General features: G+C 49.5%; 1 protein-coding gene across 3 annotated transcripts in view; it reads right to left on the reverse strand.

Annotated features, from left to right (window-relative positions):
* Positions 1–19,421, reverse strand: part of LOC138580212 (alpha-2-macroglobulin-like protein 1) — a 328,254-nt gene that overhangs the window by 257,883 nt on the left and 50,950 nt on the right. For all 3 annotated transcript variants that reach the window (XM_069650567.1, XM_069650566.1, XM_069650565.1), the window contains exons 2-3: positions 12,569–12,752; positions 4,780–4,942 (exon numbers count right to left, since the gene is read on the reverse strand). In XM_069650567.1, coding sequence (XP_069506668.1) covers positions 4,780–4,942; positions 12,569–12,752 — 347 coding nt within the window. The remainder of the gene's footprint in view (positions 1–4,779; positions 4,943–12,568; positions 12,753–19,421) is intronic.

Genomic DNA, 19,421 nt, shown 5'->3' on the forward strand with positions numbered 1-19,421 from the left:
GCCCTGCTATTCACAAAATAAGTTACACTAACTCTGACATACACCTGGAGAGGGGCCCTGCTATTCGCAAAATAAGTTAAACTAACGCTGACGTACACCTGGAGAGTGCCCTGCTGTTCACAAGTTACATTAACTCTGACTTACACCTGGAGAGGGGCCCTGCTATTCACAAAAGGAGTTACACTAACTCTGCAGTACACCTGGAGAGGGCCCAGCTATTCACAAAATAAGTTACACCAACTCTGACTTACACCTGGAGATGGACCCTGCTATTCACAAAATAAGTTACACTAACTCTGACTTACACCTGTTGAGGGGCCCTGCTATTCACAAAATAAGTTACAATAACTCTGCAGTACACCTGGAGAGGGCCCAGCTATTCACAAAAGAAGTTGCACTAACTCTGACATACACCTGGAGAGGGGCCCTGCTATTCACAAAAGAAGTTACACTGACTCTGACTTACACCTGGAGAGGGGCCCTGCTATACACAAAAGAAGTTGCACTAACTCTGACTTACACCTGGAGAGGGGCCCTGCTATTCTCAAAATAAATTACACTAACTCTGACTTACACCTGGAGAGGGGCCCTGCTATTCTCAAAATAAATTACACTAACTCTGACATACACCTGGAGAGGGGCCTGCTATTCACAAAATAAGTTATACTAACTCTGACGTACACCTGGAGAGGGACCCAGCTATTCACAAAATAAGTTACACTAACTCTGACCTACACCTGGAGAGCATTCACAAAAGAGGTTACACTAACTCTGACATACACCTGGAGAGGGGCCCTGCTATTCACAAAAGAAGTTACACTAACTCTGAGATACACCTGGAGAGGGCTCTGCTGTTCACAAAAGAAGTTACACCAACTCTGACATAGACCTGGAGAGGGGCCCTGCTATACACAAAAGAAGTTACACTAACTCTGACTTACACCTGGAGAGGGGCCCTGCTATTCACAAAAGAAGCTACACTGACTCTGACTTACACCTGCTATTCACAAAAGAAGTTACACTAACTCTGACGTACACCTGGAGAGGAACCTGCTATTCACAAAATAAGTTACACTGACTCTGGCTTACACCTGGAGAGGGGCCCTGCTATTCACAAAATAAGTTACACTAACTCTGACTTACACCTGGAGAGGGGCACTGCTATTCACAAAAGAAGCTACACTGACTCTGACTTACACCTGGAGAGGGGCCCTGCTATTCACAAAAGAAGCTACACTAACTCTGACGTACACCTGGAGAGGAACCTGCTATTCACAAAAGAACATTACTAGTCCTGATTTGAAAAAGACGGGAGCACCGTCGAAACACGTGTAATCACAGAGGGCACTGTTAAACGCGCATTATATTTGAAGAAATCAGAAAATAATAAAAAAAACACATTGAAACACGGAGAAAGAGATCATCTGTCTTCTTTCTCGGTAAAACGTGGGCGCATGGGTAACTTGTCAGTGTAACCGCCTGAACTACCATATTCACAAAAGAAGTTACACTAACTCTGACATACACCTGGAGAGGGGCCAAGCTATTAACAAAAGTAACACCTGACTTATTTGGAGTAAAGCAGGTGTAACTCTCGAGTTACTCAGTGTAACTTATTTTGTGAGTCGCAGACGTGGGCTTTTCCTTCTTCTGCATTCACTTCGGCTAACAGTCACTTTGTCTTCATATGGGGAGACCCCTTTTACCCCAATGTCATTTCTAACCCATATGCTTCCCCCACACCACCTTCTACCCCAGCCCTACCCCTACCGGTAACCTCTCTCTTACACTAAAGATTCAGACGAAGTAAACGAAAGGAGAAGCGGTCAGCGTGGAAGCGTGAAGTAAAGTGGGACACTGTGAATAGCTTAGGCCTCTCCAGGTGAAAGTCAGAGTTACTCAGTGCAACTTCTTTCGGAATTTGGCCCCAAATGATTACAGAAAACCTTTTAACGCTCTTTCCCTTCCTAACATTTGGTTTTACTGCTCATCCCTCATGCTTCACTCAACCCACACATAAACATGCATTTCCACTGAAATCACAACGTGCAGGTGTAATGTGGGTTCGCACAAGTTTCTAATTCAACTTTTGTCAATAGGGTTTAAGTTGAGTTGGACTTTTTTGGGCATATGCAAATTTCCCCTTCACAGCCCTCCCTTAACACAGAATTTCCCAACACGCCCTAGTCTGCTACCACCTTGACACTGCATAAACGCTGCTAATGCACAGTCAATGACTGCCTGTTGAACAGGTGCTTGTTTTGTTTTGTTGATGTAACAATGAAACTTATGCTGTGTTCCATTTCCGACATTTCAAAGCTTAGGTCTTGTGGACACCCATGGAGAAAGGTTTTGTGAATCAGCCCTCAATATGCCCCTAGATTTGCTATCTCTTGCCTTCCTTTCTTTTCCTCCATCTTTGCTTTCCCTTTCACCGTTCCCCCGCTCGTTTCGTCTCTTCTTTCCTTCTGTTGTCTTTTCTCGTTCCCACAATGTTTCCCTCACCATTCCCTCTTACGTCCTTTGATTCTCTCGCTCGGCTGTTCTTTCCTTTTCTCTTTCCTCACTCTTTCCCTCTTTCCTAAAGTCCAACGGTTTGTCTAGCAAATCCCTACCCTTAACCATCCACTTCCTGTTCCTCAATAGAGCTTGGAAACAGACTAAATAACGTGCAAGAGCATAAGTGTTAAATGTACCCCTGTTCTCACAATCAGTCCTTCTCTTAAACTAACCAACTGATAGTTAAAAGACTTTTAAAAAATCAGTGATTGCAGGGATCAGCCGAGCAATCTCCTGCTACGTGGTCCGACCTCTCCTCCATCGGTTAGTAGAGGATGAAAACAGACTACACGATGTGTACGTGGGGAACAGATCAATCCATCCCTGTTGTTAACATTAGTATTCTATGTTCCTATTTGCTCACTCTCCACTCTTTCTTCATCTCCTCCGGCTTACTCTTCACCTTACTTGTTTCCACTCTTTGTTTTTTCTCCCTCTTTTCAGAATTGTTTTTTCCACTCTCTCCCTGCTGCTTTTCCTTTTTTTCCTTTTTTGCTCTGCTTTGCTTCTGCTTGTTTGGCGAGTACTGACTAATTGAACCTCCTCGTCCATGTCTGGTTGTTCATCTGTCTTGCAAGAGCTTGAACCCCATTTTTTTATCCTTTGATAGAAGAAGGAAGTATGACCGAATAGCGCCGCTGTAAAAATAAATTGGCTGGCCTATGTGATGACGTGGATAGCACACCGGTGGGACTCCAATGCCTCCTGACTGCATTGGGCTGTAGGCCACTGCCAATCATTTAGGGATAAACACTAATAAATCCCACAGTATTTGTTTTTCTAAGCAGACAAGGGAGCCTTATGGCTTTACCTGGAACATGGATGCCACAGAAAAAATTTAGATACATATTGTGATATACTTGGGCTTTGAATTGCCCCCTCCCTGGTCAAAATATGATTTTAAGTAGGTTACAAGGAAAAGCTGGTCAATTTTCCTTTCAGATGAGGAAGCCTAGGATTAAACTGTGTCTATTTTCAATCATTCCCGCAATAGAATTTTATAAGGTAAAAGTGGTTCCATCACCATTGTATGGTGTGGAAATCGATCCACAATCCTATGATCTTAATTGGGTGCGCATAGAAGGAAGGATACGGAAGTCAGTGCTTCCCCTTCCAGCAGGTTTTCCTATGGCTGCTGCTAGATGGTAACTTCATTAAAGGCCTGACTGGACTGGAGGATTTTGTCCCTCAGGAGGATAGCTCAGGGTCTCGGGAGGATAGCTCAGGGGCAACGTGCTCGCCTTGGAAGCAAGACAACATGAAGCAACACAGGTTTGATCCCCGGGTCCACGCTTAGAAACCTTTGGGCATTAAGTGTGTTATAAATATCATATCCTATCATATCTGGTTAGTAAATTGCTTGACGCAGTCTCTCTCCGCTGCATTGAAGGAGCAGACGGAGTTGGGAAAAGCCTCGATGTTGACCAAGTTCATGTCAATAGCAGAGGAAATTCTTTCCACTTGTGGGGAAAAGTCCAGATGATTTGTCTGTTAATATTGACTCTGTAAGGAAATCACTGATTAGAACAGGCTGTATCAACACAATAGGACTTATGCAGAGGTATGCGACAAAACAATTGGTGTTCTTCCAAGGTATCTTGCAAGATCACCCAACGCTTATTAGAGGAATCCATTTTTAGATTCTGGTTGAATCTCCTTCATACCAAGGAAGTCCTTGGAGTTCATTCGAAAGCACCTGAGAGGGACAGGTTGAGTGAGTCATGCCCAGAGCAGATCTTGAAACATATTAGGATTGCCTGTCCAGCATTACAGGAGAAGAGGGAACACAGCTCTATGAGATTTGGAATAAGGTGGGATGGGAGAATGCAGAGGCGTTCTGGGATAGATGGAGTTCAGGCCAGGAAACATTTCTTACCCTGGAATGTCCTACATTTTTAAATCGAATAGCTGTGTTAAATAGTCAAATGCAGGAAGTGCCTATGGCTATAATTTTGGAAGTAGTGTCAAGGACAAGACTTAGCCTAAGATTGCAGGAAGTTTTATAAATGCACAATGAACTTTTGGTAACGTAATATGCCTGTTTTCAGTGTGTGATGCATTTATATGTAATTATGTGTATTTGAGTGTGTAAATTGTTTTTAACTATGTAATGGTGTGTATGCTGCTTCTGTCTCTTTCTTAATGTGAAAGGTTATTGTATTTGAATTGTAAAACACATTATAAACAAACATTTAAAAATGTGTGGAGGGAGCATATTACCTGTCTGTCCTGGCTTGTACACGGCTTTGTCAGTCTGCACGAAGGTCCCACTTTTTTCAGTCCTTAAAAGCAGCTTCTTCTGGTTTACCAGCGTGTGGCTCTCGCCATGCAGAGAAATCTTCAGCTGCACAACCTCCTGCGAGCCACCCGCCGGGAGCGGCACCTGCACAGGATCACACAAATCATGAGTTAGGGACACGGTACATGCTCTCCTGGAATTGGGCATGGCTGGGTCTGCATCGGGGACGGCGTCAGGGTCTTTCAACTTTTTCGGTCAGTGGACAGGAGCCTCAGGGGCTCCCTCAGCAGCTGTCCACATGCTGGCATGCCTATCACAAAGCAACATCTTTAAATCAGGTCATTGAATGTGTGCTTTCGGAATCACATTAACAGTGCTGCCTTGGCTGCCACCATGAGGGCGTCACCTCAGGCTATTGTAGCAACGTTCTGATCACCGTGTTGCCATTTACTCGGTCTCGTTTGCATAATCGCGCCTTGTCAGCAAGATGCAAACTAGCTTTTCAGTCGGAATTTACTGTTTTTTGCTTCCCATTGGCTGCGTGCCCAGGAAATTGTCATCAGCTATTAACCCCTTGCTGATATTCTGTCTCCATTGCAACGTAAGCCCTCACAGGGTGCCACATACTGTTTGCCCCAGCGGTAGGCAGGGCGCCCCCAGACATTATGTTGAAATGGGCCGCCAGGAGCCCCGACAGATCTTCAGCTGGCCCTCGTCTGAATAAACCTATGCGCAGCATGGCAATTCCCTCACTTTGTCTGCATGGTGTGCAATTATTTAACTACTGCAGGATTTCTACACACTTAAAAAAAAAAAAAAAAAAACGATCTGTAGCAGGGGTATCATGAACTAATCTACGAATCTCTCTCTCTCTCTCCCTCTCTCTCGCTCTCTCTCTCTCTATCTCTCTCTCACACAGAATCTCTGTCTGTCACTTTCAGACATCTTGAAGGCATTTGCTTATAGTTAAAGATGGGGTGAGAGCAGCAGGGACAGAGACATCCTCTGAGGTGGGGACTGGAGACATACATTGTCATCATGAGTGTCCTGCAGGAATGTTGCTATGGCATTGAGGGTGTTGTGATCATGTGTGGGGAAGTGAGGGCAGCGTGGATCATCTCTGAAGAGGGTGCCGGGGTTCTGAAAGATCTTGTGAGGTGCTAGCGCGTAGAGTTAAACATGGCCTCTGTGCTCACAGGAGAAACAGATCATGGCTGTGGTCCATGCGCGACTGTATGATCTAAGAAGGAAGGACATGTTCACAGACAAAAAGCTGTGTATTCTCGACAAAAGAAGCTATTAAAAAAATAAATGATGTAATTGTACTTGTATTGTGAGCTGGCTCAATTCAAACGTTTAGTATGTCTATTTCTCATGATCACCACCACACGGTCTTTGTGTTGTAGTCCTTTTTGTTTCTGACTTTTTCCTTTCCCCACCCAACCCCTTAGCAATTGGCTTAAGCAGTCAAGTGGCTCCTTGCGTTTGTCCTGGCAGCCATGTCTCCCTGCTTTCCTCTGCCTTCTGCCATCCACCCTGAGCCTTTCTCTGACCCTCCCTCCCCACTCCCCCTCTGCCCACCCATTTGTTTCTCATCGGCCCGTGTCCCCCCAAGTGACTGGAACATCTGCATTTCAGAGGCCCACCCACGGCAGCCAAGCCCAGGCAGCCGGCTAAGAGCTGAGGAAAAGGGCAGCTCGCCTCTGGGCAGTTCCCTTCCCTGTTCGCCTGTGGTCGCCTGACACAGACAACGTACAGCGACAGAAAAGGTAGGTGTGGTCTGGGCGGGGAGTGCAGCCATTACTGTACTCCAGTAAAAACCCCAACACCCTTATTTCCTGTTACCATACGAATGCTTGCATATAGCCGGATTGTGTAAGTTAGCTTAATATTGCATTTAGCCTGGTTGTGTAAATTAGCTTAATACTGCATTTAGCCTGATTGTGTAAGTTAGCTTAATACTGCATTTAGCCTGGTTGTGTTAGTCAAACGTGTACTACACTTAGCCAACTAGGATAAGCTTGCCACATACTGCATTTACCTGAACATTGTAAGATTAGGCACACATCGGTCTGGTCGGGAGCACAGCCATCACTGAACTCCAATGTAGCCCCACTCTTCGTTACTCTATTACACTCTTTCTGCTTGTATTTGCCCCCTGCTATGCTTAAATACATGGTTTGCGTGCTATCTTGCATTGTTGTACATTCGCCCTTCTGCTCAAAGATAGGCATCTTTTAGTATCTTGCATTTTGGAGGATGAGACCACCTGTTCAAACAGTTGCACCTTTAACAAAGTTCCAACCGAGCCTTAAGGTACGTATAACCGCACCACCTCAGTGTACATTTGTCCTAGGCAGGGCTGCCCACACGCATCAGAATGCCTCGAAGACTACGTCACATTCGGTTTAGCTGCCCGCATAATGTTCCGCCTACTTACACCAGGCTCCACCTCAACACCTCTGCCGTCAGAATACAGTGAAGACCGCGGACATAATTCGGTCCAGCTGGACACACAGCGAGTCTCTTGAACTTGCGCATTCTCATGATCTCGCTCAGCACCCATCCACATGCCTGACCTCGTGGCTTGCTTACCGGAGCTCGGCTAGCCCCTAAGCCTTATCCCAGACAAACTGCACACACACATTCTAAAACCTACTCCATGATTTCCCATACTTTTGGTCTTCGGTCCCCAAGGGCGTTCTCACCACATAGCGCACTGAGACTATAATAATGGTAAAAGGCGCTATACAAATGACCACATACAATTTAATACAATATATTGCAGTCATAATAAGAATGTTACATTTGTCGAGTGGCTCGCTCGATTAGCGGGTGCTAGGGCAGACCCCCCAGTCCCCCTAATTTTCAGGACCCTTTAGGTCCAAGAAGGAATTGTCATATGAGGAAAGAAAGTGCATGATGCAGAGTAATTTACTCTTGCTCCATAATGCAATTTTAGTGTTAGTGTTTGCAAAGAATCTAAAAGCCTTTACATTATTTGCAAATACAGAGACTAGTGGTGTCCCTTATGCCGTGCACAGAACTTTACATAAGTAAAGGCAGCAAATAAAATGGCATGCTTTCACTCATGTAGCTCTCAGTGAAAGGCATTAGGGAGACCTTGGGTGGCATCAGACATTCAGAAGCTTCAGGGGTGATGGAAAATCTGGCCCCTCCATATGCCTGTCTGTCTCTTGGCTCCGGCAAAGGGGTCAGAATGCTGGCCCTCCCCTCTGAATGATGCAGGAATAGTCAAGAGGAGGGGTGAAAGGTGTGTCCTGAACCCTGACCTTCTCACTCTGTCTAATGTGACGACGTCTGCAGGAAGAGGGAAGGCCCTGTTGAAGAGTAGATCACTTCTGCGGCCCAAGTACGTTTTTCAAACAAAAAAGTAATGTTGTGTATGCATGATGTGTGTGTGTGTACGTGTTTGTGTGATTGCAAGTTTATTGGCTACAGTGCAAGCATTTCAGTGACAGATTGTATCTGTGAGAGTGACAATGCACCGTGAATGCTCTGGTGCACGTGCGAATGATTGATGGAGAGCTGTATGGGTGTGTGACTGCTTGTTTGAATGCTCTGGGTGCACTTGTGAATGATTGACGGGGAGCTGTATGGGTGTGTGACTGCTTGTGTGAATGCTCTGGGTGCATGTGTGAATGATTGACGGGGAGCTGTATGGGTGTGTGAGTGCTTGTGTGAATGCTCTGGGTGCATGTGTGAATGATTGACGGGGAGCTGTTTGGGTGTGTGACTGCTTGTGTGAATGCTCTGGGTGCACTTGTGAATGATTGACGGGGACCTGTATGGGTGTGTGACTGCTTGTGTGAATGCTCTGGGTGCACGTGTGAATGATTGACGGGGAGCTGAGCTGTATGGGTGTGTGACTGCTTGTGTGAATGCTCTGGGTGCATGTGTGAATGATTGACGGGGAGCTGTATGGGTGTGTGACTGCTTCTGTGAATTCTCTGGGTGCATGTGTGAATGATTGACGGGGAGCTGTATGGGTGTGTGACTGCTTGTGTGAATGCTCTGGGTGCACATGTGAATGATTGACGGGGAGCTGTATGGGTGTGTGACTGCTTGTGTGAATGCTCTGGGTGCACGTGTGAATGATTGATGGAGAGCTGTATGGGTGTGTGACTGCGTGTGTGAATGCTCTGGGTGCACATATGAATGATTGACGGGGAGCTGAATGGGTGTGTGACTGCTTGTGTGAATGTATGTGTGCTTGTAAGGCTGCAGGCATTGGCGCATGCAGCCTAATGCCATTGTTAAATGCCATGACATGTTTTCTTATTATGACAAGACATTTAAAGGCAAAGCCAATGTGTTGTGTGTTCTTACATACAGGAGATGGGATATGTGTGCAGCACTCATGCCACAGTAAGAGCGCATGTCTTTGCAGCAAAGATAGATGTTCTGTGCATCAAGGATGCAGGCTACATGATGAGTGTTCTTATGTGGTACTGGTCCACATTGGTTGGCCAGTCTGGAAATATGTTTTTCCTGTAGCAAGGCATGTTTGACTGGACATCTAGGGTGAAGGCAGCACGATGAGTGCTCCTACCGGATACTGGCCCAGTCTGGACATATTTATTTACTGTGCAATTACATGTTTTAATGAGCATGAAGGGTGAATGCTGAAGGACAAGTGCTCCTGAGTGGTGGGCCAGCATGAACATATTTATTTAATGTGGCAAGGCATTGGTTAGTCCACCTCAAGGGTGACCGCATGTATGATTGGTGTATCTATGAGGTACTGGCCCACTTTTGTGGGCCAGTCTATACATATTTATTTTCGTGGAACAGCATTTTTTATTGTGCATCAAGGGGGAAGACAAGAGAGGTGAAAAGACCGACTTGTGAGGAACAACACAGGACAGGGCCATCGGAGGGGAACAACAGGCCCGAAAGGACACAGTTTGGGTGTGCTCCACCATAAATGAAGTAAACCATGCCAGTAATGGCCCTGTGATCCTTGCCTGTTTCAGACGGGTCAGCAGAATGCCTTGGCCCACTGTATCAAAGGCTGCTGACTGGTCAAGGAGAATCAACACTCCTACCCCTCCACGGTCCTGAAGAAGTGCAAGACCATCTAGGACAGAAATCATAGCTGACTTTGTGCCCATTTGAGGCCTAAAGCCTGATTGAAATGGGTGCAGACAACCGTTAACTTCCCCCAAAAAAATGGGAGAAAAACAGGGTGATCACTGCCTCCATAGGTTTCATTAAGACCGGAAATAGGCCAGTAGGTTTCAGCTCAAGTAGAGTCAAGGGGTAGTTTTTTAAAAAGAGGGGTGACCAGCACATCTTTCAGGGAGACTGAAATGTCTCCTGAGGAGAATGAGTGCTGCAAGGCTGCTGTGAATAAAGGAATGAATTTCTCACATCATGTTGGCCTTGCCATGCCACAGTAAGAAATGGCTAGACTGCCTGCACCCAAATGCCAGTCTAGCCAGCTAATGACTTATCATGCTTGAAGCTTGCCTTTTCATGGATGGTTGCCCAAAAATGCACAAACCCCCTGCAACCCACCCTCTGGAGGTTGGACGCTTCCCAGGACTTGGCATGGGGGCCCCGCACCACAGTGGATGTGGGCCCCCCCCTTACGCCAGTGGCCACATCAGTGACATACGTCTACTCTAGACCCTCCGCAAGTGAGCAGACCCTTGCACAGTTTCACAGTAACTCTAATGAATTCAGTTCAACTATCAACTTCAGAATCACACACTCCTTCAGCAGGCAACTTTCCAGAAGCCGCTATCAGACAAAGAACAGCAACATGTCGACATCGATGCACCACAAAGCCACAGTCCGCCGTGACTGCCAATGTAGTGAAAGCTTTCACGTGAAGCACGCAATAGATGCCACCATTTATTCAGGCAATACCTTACAATTGGATACACTCAAATAAAGCTGACTGGGACAGAATTCCATCTGTGGGGGCGGATTACCCAGAGGTTTTTGATATTTAGTAATAAAATGATGTGGGTAAGTATGTCCCTGAAAGAGATTTTCTGCTGTAAAAGCACAGTGCAAGCATGTAACTCTACTGGACGTGACTAGCAGACTCCCATTAGCACCCTGTGTGGCGCGGTCTACCAATGAAAATGCTCAGAACACGGGCTGTATTCACTAAGGAAGGCCGCGCTTTTAGTATTTTCATTGGTGTAGGGCACTTCCATCCCCACTCCCCCTTATGGGCATATTTGTCACATGTGTGGTACTTGTCATTTTCCTCTGGCTCAGAGGGGTATTCTGAAAGAATACATTCAGAGTGTACCAGGCTGCCCCTCTTGGGTTGGCAAACTTCAATCAGAAATGTATATGTATGGTTACTGTAGGTTTTGATAATGTCCCTTGTACTGTAAGACAAGGATAAGGTTCTTAATATCACTAAAATATTTACTGGAAGCCATCACTAGGAATTAACATTGAAAAGTTTTATAAAGAGCCAGTTTAACATGTAAGTTCAGTTAACTAATTTCCTTTAGTTTTTTAATAGCTGTTTTTGTACACAAAAACACAGCCCTCAGCAAGATATGTGTTGTTTTTTCTCTGGTTGAGCAGTTGCAGCAGCAACGGCGGGGTTTGTTTTGAGCAAACGCTTGACAACATGACTCTCGCCGGCCTCGAAAGAGACAGACATAGAGAGAGCCACACAGAGTAAAAGGGAGAGAGCGAGAAAGAGAGTGCAGAGAAAGACGGAGAGAAGGCGAGAGAGAGAGAGAGAGAGAGAGAGAGTGAGAGAGGGAGAAAGAGGGAGAGTGTGAGAGAGGGAGAGAGAGGGAGAGTGTGAGAGAGGGAGAGAGAGAGAGTGTGAGAGAGGGAGAGAGAGAGAGAGTGTGAGAGAGGGAGAGTGAGAGAGAGAGAGTGTGAGAGAGGGAGAGTGAGAGAGGGAGAGTGAGAGAGGGAGAGTGTGAGAGAGGGAGAGAGAGAGAGTGTGAGAGAGGGAGAGTGTGAGAGAGGGAGAGTGTGAGAGAGGGAGAGTGTGAGAGAGGGAGAGTGTGAGAGAGGGAGAGAGTGTGAGAGAGTGTGAGAGAGGTAGAGTGTGAGAGAGGGAGAGTGTGAGAGAGGGAGAGAGAGGGAGAGTGTGAGAGAGGGAGAGGGAGAGAGGCAGAGTGTGTGAGAGAGTGTGAGAGAGGGAGAGAGAGGTAGAGAGTGAGAGAGGGAGAGTGTGAGAGAGGGAGAGAGAGAGAGAGAGTGTGAGAGAGGGAGAGAGAGAGAGAGTGTGAGAGAGGGAGAGAGAGAGAGAGAGAGAGAGAGAGAGTGAGAGAGGGAGAGAGAGAGAGGGAGAGAGGGAGAGAGGGAGAGAGGGAGAGAGGGCGAGAGAGGGAGAGAGGGCGAGAGAGGGAGAGAGGGAGAGAGGGAGAGAGGGAGAGTGTGAGAGAGGGTGAGAGAGGGAGAGTGTGAGAGAGGGAGAGTGGCAGCACTGGGTCAGAATATGACACACCGGGTGCCGCCAGCCTTCTGGATTTTGCACCCAAATCCTCTCCAGTTTCTCCTGAGCATTCCGAATGTTTGTCCGCATTTCACAACCTAGTGCATTCTGCACAGTGGGGTAATGTCACATGCACGTGCACCTGCATTGACAGATCCCTACGCACGGGTGTGCTGATGGGGGAACACACCACAGGGGCTCGGGCGGGAGCTCATGCCCATCTCCAATCCATGGTTTCTTTCTGCAAATCCTAGGACCCAGACATGCCCCCTACTTTTTGCCAGTGCAGCCTCCACTATCCCAATGGTTGCCCTGATACACACCTGGAAGTGGGCACATTTGAAGAGCTTGGGGGGCTGCACGTCTTCCGCAAGCAGGGTCAGGTTGCTCTCCTGCTGTTGCAGCGTGATCTCCAGATGTGAAGTCTCGTTCAGGCCATCGATGTCGACGCAGAACTGCTCTGTGTGGCCAAAGTGGATCTCCGCCGGAACCAGAACTGCATAATGCCTGCAAGAGAGTAAACCACACTGTCACTCCCTGATCTCCCTTCCGTCATCCCTATCACACCTCCCTGATCTCCCTTCCATCATCCCTATCACACGCACATGCAGGAGGTCTACCGTCACCATAAGCCACACCGTCACTCCCTGATCTCCTTTCCGTCATCCCTATCACACCTCCCTGATCTCCCTTCCATCATCCCTATCACACGCACATGCAGGAGGTCTACCGTCACCATAAGCCACACCGTCCCTCCCTGATCTCTCTTCCATCATCCCCATCACACGCAGCTACAGGAGGTCTACCATCACCTCTGCCTTCGCATTAGGCTGTCATCGCGACCCTGGGGTGGTCCTGGGATGAAAAACCCTACAGCCCCTCTGACCATCAAATAGAGCTTCTGCACCCTCGAGTTCCGACAAAGGGGGACTATTGAAACGAAGTCACCTTCTGCCTCTCCATATCACACATCCACATCTTGCAAAGGCTTCTGAATAAAGCAACGAAAGGTCTGGGGTATAGCTCAGGGACAAAGCTTGTGTCTTGGAAGCAAGACAACGCATAGCAACTCAGGTATGAATCCCGGGCTTGCGCATATAAGAATAATTATAATGATATCTTGACCTCGGGAAAATATTGCATGTGTTGCCAAACATTGCCAGCATACGCTGAGATGGTCACACTGTTTGCAAGGTATGGCTTGCCCAAGTATTACCTAAAGTTTTCTGAAAAGACACAATATTTTCAACCATATGCAAATGCAAAGGTATTCACACCATGTGACAGATTTTACCATCAAATGCCTAGGCTCACCAATTATACTGGACTGAGATAGTTTGGCAGAAGGAGAAATTTGAAAACCTGAGCGCTTGTACTATTATGTTAGAAGTGGATCCGGCCGCGGGTAAGTGCAAGGTGTGGGTCGCCTGCCAAGCTTGCCACAATTTGTAAGTTATAGAGCAAAGGTTGCATTCACACTGGCACAAAGCACAAAAGTCCATGTGTAAGTTGCATGTATTTAATTGATTGTAGGTCAGCCTGACATGTGTTTTGAGCTATGTGCTTTTCGTCCGAGGCTGAACATATATACAAACGAGTTTTAAAACCACATCAAAATAATGTTTCCATTGAGATAACACAATCCAAAAGACAGCTTAGCAGGGCAGAGAACCATAAGCCGCATGACAATTCATTTGGGTTGGTGCAAATAAAAAACAATAAGAATTTTGGAATTATGCATTCAGAAAAACATACAATTTTACCCATTCATGTAAGTATTGCATATAATACAAAAAGGATATCAGGCGGCAGATATGCACATAAAGATGAAGAGATGGAAGAGATGGGAAAACAATATTTTCAATCATATGCAAAGGTATTCACACCATGTGACAGATTTTACCATCAAATGCCTAGGCTCACCAATCATACACCCTTCACATTACCATGTACTGGCACTATTTGCTAGGAATTGCCATCATACAGTATTTTAAGGCACTAAGCTCATATATATGTAAATGTCCTGACACCACTTGGCACGTATTGGCATTGTACTGTATGCTGAGGCAGTCACACCCTTGGTCTGATGCCGCCATCACATGCCAAGGCACTCTCATGCCGAGGCACTCTCACCCTTTGGCTGATGCCGCCATCGCATGCTGAGGCAGTCACACCCTTTGGCTGATGTCGCCATCACATGCGAGCACTCACACCCTTTGCCTGATGTCGCCATCACATGCCGAGGCAGTCACACCCTTTGGCTGATGTTGCCATCCCATGCTAAGGCAACACACCCTTTGGCTGATGCCGCCATCGCATGCCGAGGCGCTCACACCCTTTGTCTGATGCCGCCATCACAAGCCGAGGCACTCACACCCTTTGGCTGATGTCGCCATCACATGCCGAGGCACTCACACCCTTTGGCTGATGTCGCCATCACATGCCGAGGCACTCGCACACTTGGTCTGATGCCGCCATCACACGCTGAGGCACTCACACCCTTTGGCTGATGTCGCCATCACATGCTGATGTCGCCATCACATGCTGATGTCGCCATCACATGCTAAGGCACTCACACCCTTTGGCTGATGTTGCCATCACATGCCGAGGCACTCGCACACTTGGTCTGATGCCGCCATCACACGCTGAGGCACTCACACCCTTTGGCTGATGTCGCCATCACATGCTGATGTCGCCATCACATGCTAAGGCACTCACACCCTTTGGCTGATGTCGCCATCGCATGCCGAGGCACTCACACCCTTTGGCTGATGTTGCCATCGCATGCCGAGGCACTCACACCCTTTGGCTGATGTTGCCATCACATGCCGAGGCACTCACACCCTTTGGCTGATGTTGCCATCGCATGCCGAGGCACTCACACCCTTTGGCTGATGTTGCCATCGCATGCCGAGGCACTCGCACCCTTGGTCTGATGCCGCCATCACACGCTGAGGCACTCACACCCTTTGGCTGATGTCGCCATCACATGCTGATGTCGCCATCACATGCTAAGGCACTCACACCCTTTGGCTGATGTTGCCACTCACACCCTTTGGCTGATGTTGCCATCACATGCCGAGGCACTCGCACCCTTTGGCTGATGTCGCCATCGCATGCCGAGGCACTCGCACCCTTTGGCTGATGCCGCCATCTCATGCCGAGGCACTCGCACCCTTTGGCTGATGTCGCCATCACATGCCGAGGCACTCGCACCCTTTGGCTGATGTCGCCATCTCATTCCGAGGCACTCGCACCCTTTGGCTGATGTCGCCATCTCATGCCGAGGCACTCGCACCCTTTGGCTGATGTCGCCATCGCATGCCGAGGCACTCGCACCCTTTGGCTGATGTCGCCATCGCATGCCGAGGCACTCGCACCCTTTGGCTGATGTCGCCATCACATGCCGAGGCACTCGCACCCTTTGGCTGATGTCGCCATCTCATGCCGAGGCACTCGCACCCTTTGGCTGATGTCGCCATCTCATGCCGAGGCACTCGCACCCTTTGGCTGATGTCGCCATCGCATAGCACGTGGAACTAGATGAGTCAGCTGAGGCAGGAGAGGGCATGGCACATGGAACTGGATGATGAGGCAGCAGAGACAGGTGGCAGGGCACGTGGAACTGGATGCTGAGGCAGCAGAGACAGGAGGACACGACACGTGGAACTGGATGCAGAGGCAGCTGAGGCAGGAGGGCATGGCACGTGGAACTGGATGCTGAGGCAGCAGAGCCAGGAGGGCATGGTATGTGGAACTGGATGAGGCAGGAGGGCATGGCACATGGAACTGGATGCTGAGGCTGCAGAGACAGGAGGGCACGGCACGTGGAACTGGATGCAGAGGCATATAGGACAGGAGGCCATGGCACGTGGAACTAGATGAGGCAGGAGGGCACGGCACGTGGAACTGGATGCAGAGGCATATAGGACAGGAGGCCATGGCATGTGGAACTAGTTGATGAAGCAGATACACAGGAGGCCATGGCATGTGGAACTGGATGCTGAGGCAGCAGAGACAGGAGGGCATGGCACATGGAACTAGATGATGAGGCAGCAGAGACAGGAGGTCACCGCATGTGGAATTGGATGATGAGGCAGCAGAGACAGGAGGGCATGGCACATGGAACTAGATGATGAGGCAGCAGAGACAGGAGGGCATGGCACATGGAACAGGATGCTGAGGCAGCAGAGCCAGGAGGGCATGGCATGTGGAACTGGATGATGAGGCAGGAGGGCATTGCACGTGGAACTGGATGCTGAGGCTGCAGAGACAGGAGGGCACGGCACGTGGAACTGGATGCAGAGGCATATAGGACAGGAGGCCATGGCACGTGGAACTAGATGAGGCAGGAGGGCACGGCACGTGGAACTGGATGCAGAGGCATATAGGACAGGAGGCCATGGCATGTGGAACTAGATGATGAGGCAGATACGACAGGAGGCCATGGCATGTGGAACTGGATGCTGAGGCAGCAGAGACAGGAGGGCATGGCACATGGAACTAGATGATGAGGCAGCAGAGACAGGAGGTCACCGCATGTGGAATTGGATGATGAGGCAGCAGAGACAGGAGGGCATGGCACATGGAACTAGATGATGAGGCAGCAGAGACAGGAGGGCATGGCACATGGAACAGGATGCTGAGGCAGCACAGAGAGGAGGGCATGGCACGTGGAACCAGATGATGAGGGAGCAGAGACAGGAGGGCATAGCACGTGGAACTAGATGAGTCAGCTGAGGCAGGAGAGGGCATGGCACATGGAACTGGATGATGAGGCAGCAGAGACAGGTGGCAGGGCACGTGGAACTGGATGCTGAGGCAGCAGAGACAGGAAGACACGACACGTGGAACTGGATGCAGAGGCAGCTGAGGCAGGAGGGCATGGCACGTGGAACTGGATGCTGAGGCAGCAGAGCCAGGAGGGCATGGTATGTGGAACTGGATGATGAGGCAGGAGGGCATGGCACATGGAACTGGATGCTGAGGCTGCAGAGACAGGAGGGCACGGCACGTGGAACTGGATGCAGAGGCATATAGGACAGGAGGCCATGGCACGTGGAACTAGATGAGGCAGGAGGGCACGGCATGTGGAACTGGATGCAGAGGCATATAGGACAGGAGGCCATGGCATGTGGAACTAGTTGATGAAGCAGATACGACAGGAGGCCATGGCATGTGGAACTGGATGCTGAGGCAGCAGAGACAGGAGGGCATGGCACATGGAACTAGATGATGAGGCAGCAGAGACAGGAGGTCACCGCATGTGGAATTGGATGATAAGGCAGCAGAGACAGGAGGGCATGGCACATGGAACTAGATGATGAGGCAGCAGAGACAGGAGGGCATGGCACATGGAACAGGATGCTGAGGCAGCACAGAGAGGAGGGCATGGCACGTGGAACCAGATGATGAGGGAGCAGAGACAGGAGGGAATAGCACGTGGAACTAGATGAGTCAGCTGAGGCAGGAGAGGGCATGGCACATGGAACTGGATGATGAGGCAGCAGAGACAGGTGGCAGGGCACGTGGAACTGGATGCTGGGGCAGCAGAGACAGGAGGACACGACACGTGGAACTGGATGCAGAGGCAGCTGAGGCAGGAGGGCATGGCACGTGGAACTGGATGCTGAGGCAGCAGAGCCAGGAGGGCAAGGCATGTGGAACTGGATGATGAGGCAGGAGGGCATGGCACATGGAACTGGATGCTGAGGCTGCAGAGACATGAGGGCACGGCATGTGGAACTGGATGCAGAGGCATATAGGACAGGAGGCCATGGCACGTGGAACTAGATGAGGCAGGAGGGCACGGCACGTGGAACTGGATGCAGAGGCATATAGGACAGGAGGCCATGGCATGTGGAACTAGATGATGAAGCAGATACGACAGGAGGCCATGGCATGTGGAACTGGATGCTGAGGCAGCAGAGACAGGAGGGCATGGCACATGGAACTAGATGATGAGGCAGCAGAGACAGGAGGTCACCGCATGTGGAATTGGATGATGAGGCAGCAGAGACAGGAGGGCATGGCACATGGAACTAGATGATGAGGCAGCAGAGACAGGAGGGCATGGCACATGGAACAGGATGCTGAGGCAGCACAGAGAGGAGGGCATGGCACGTGGAACCAGATGATGAGGGAGCAGAGACAGGAGGGCATAGCACGTGGAACTAGATGAGTCAGCTGAGGCAGGAGAGGGCATGGCACATGGAACTGGATGATGAGGCAGCAGAGACAGGTGGCAGGGCACGTGGAACTGGATGCTGAGGCAGATAGGACAGGAGGGCATGGCACGTGGAACTGGATGATGAGGCAGCAGAGACAGGAGGGCATGGCAAGTGGAACTGGATGCTGAGGCAGCATAGACAGGAGGGCATGGCACGTGGAACTGGATGCTGAGGCAGCATAGACAGGAGGGCATGGCACATGGAACTGGATGATGAGGCAGCATAGAGAGGAGGGCATGGCACGTGGAACTGGATGATGAGGCAGTAGAGACAGGAGGGCATGGCACGTGGAACTGGATGATGAGGCAGCATAGACAGGAGGGCATGGCACGTGGAACAGGATGATGAGGCAGCATAGACAGGAGGGCCTGGCACGTGGAGCAGGATGATGAGGCAGCATAGACAGGAATGCATGGCACGTGGAACTGGATGCTGAGGCAGCAGATACAAGAGGGCATCGCACGTGGAACTGGATGCTGAGGCAGGAGGGCATGGCATGTGGAACTAGATGATGAGGCAGCTGAGGCAGGGGGGCATGGCACATGGAACAGGATGCTGAGGCAGCAGAGACAGGAGGGCATGGCACGTCGAACTAGATGCTGAGGCAGGAGGGCATAGCACATGGAACTGGATGATGAGGCAGCAGAGACAGGAGGGCATGGCACGTGGATCTGGATGATGAGGCAGGAGGGAATGGCACATGGAACTGGATGCTGATGCAGCAGAGACAGGAGGGCATGGCACGTGGAACTGGATGCTGAGGCAGTAGAGACAGGAGGGCATGGCACGTGGAACTGGATGCTGAGGCAGCATAGACAGGAGGGCATGGCACGTGGAACTAGATGATGAGGCAGATAGGACAGGAGGCCATGGCATGTGGAACTGGATGATGAGGAAGGAGGGCATGGCATGTGGAACTGGATGTTGAGGCAGCAGAGACAGGAGG

This window comes from Ambystoma mexicanum, chromosome 3p (assembly GCF_040938575.1).
Source record: "Ambystoma mexicanum isolate Mex_15411 chromosome 3p, UKY_AmexF1_1, whole genome shotgun sequence".
In the NCBI taxonomy this organism is placed as follows: domain Eukaryota; kingdom Metazoa; phylum Chordata; class Amphibia; order Caudata; family Ambystomatidae; genus Ambystoma; species Ambystoma mexicanum.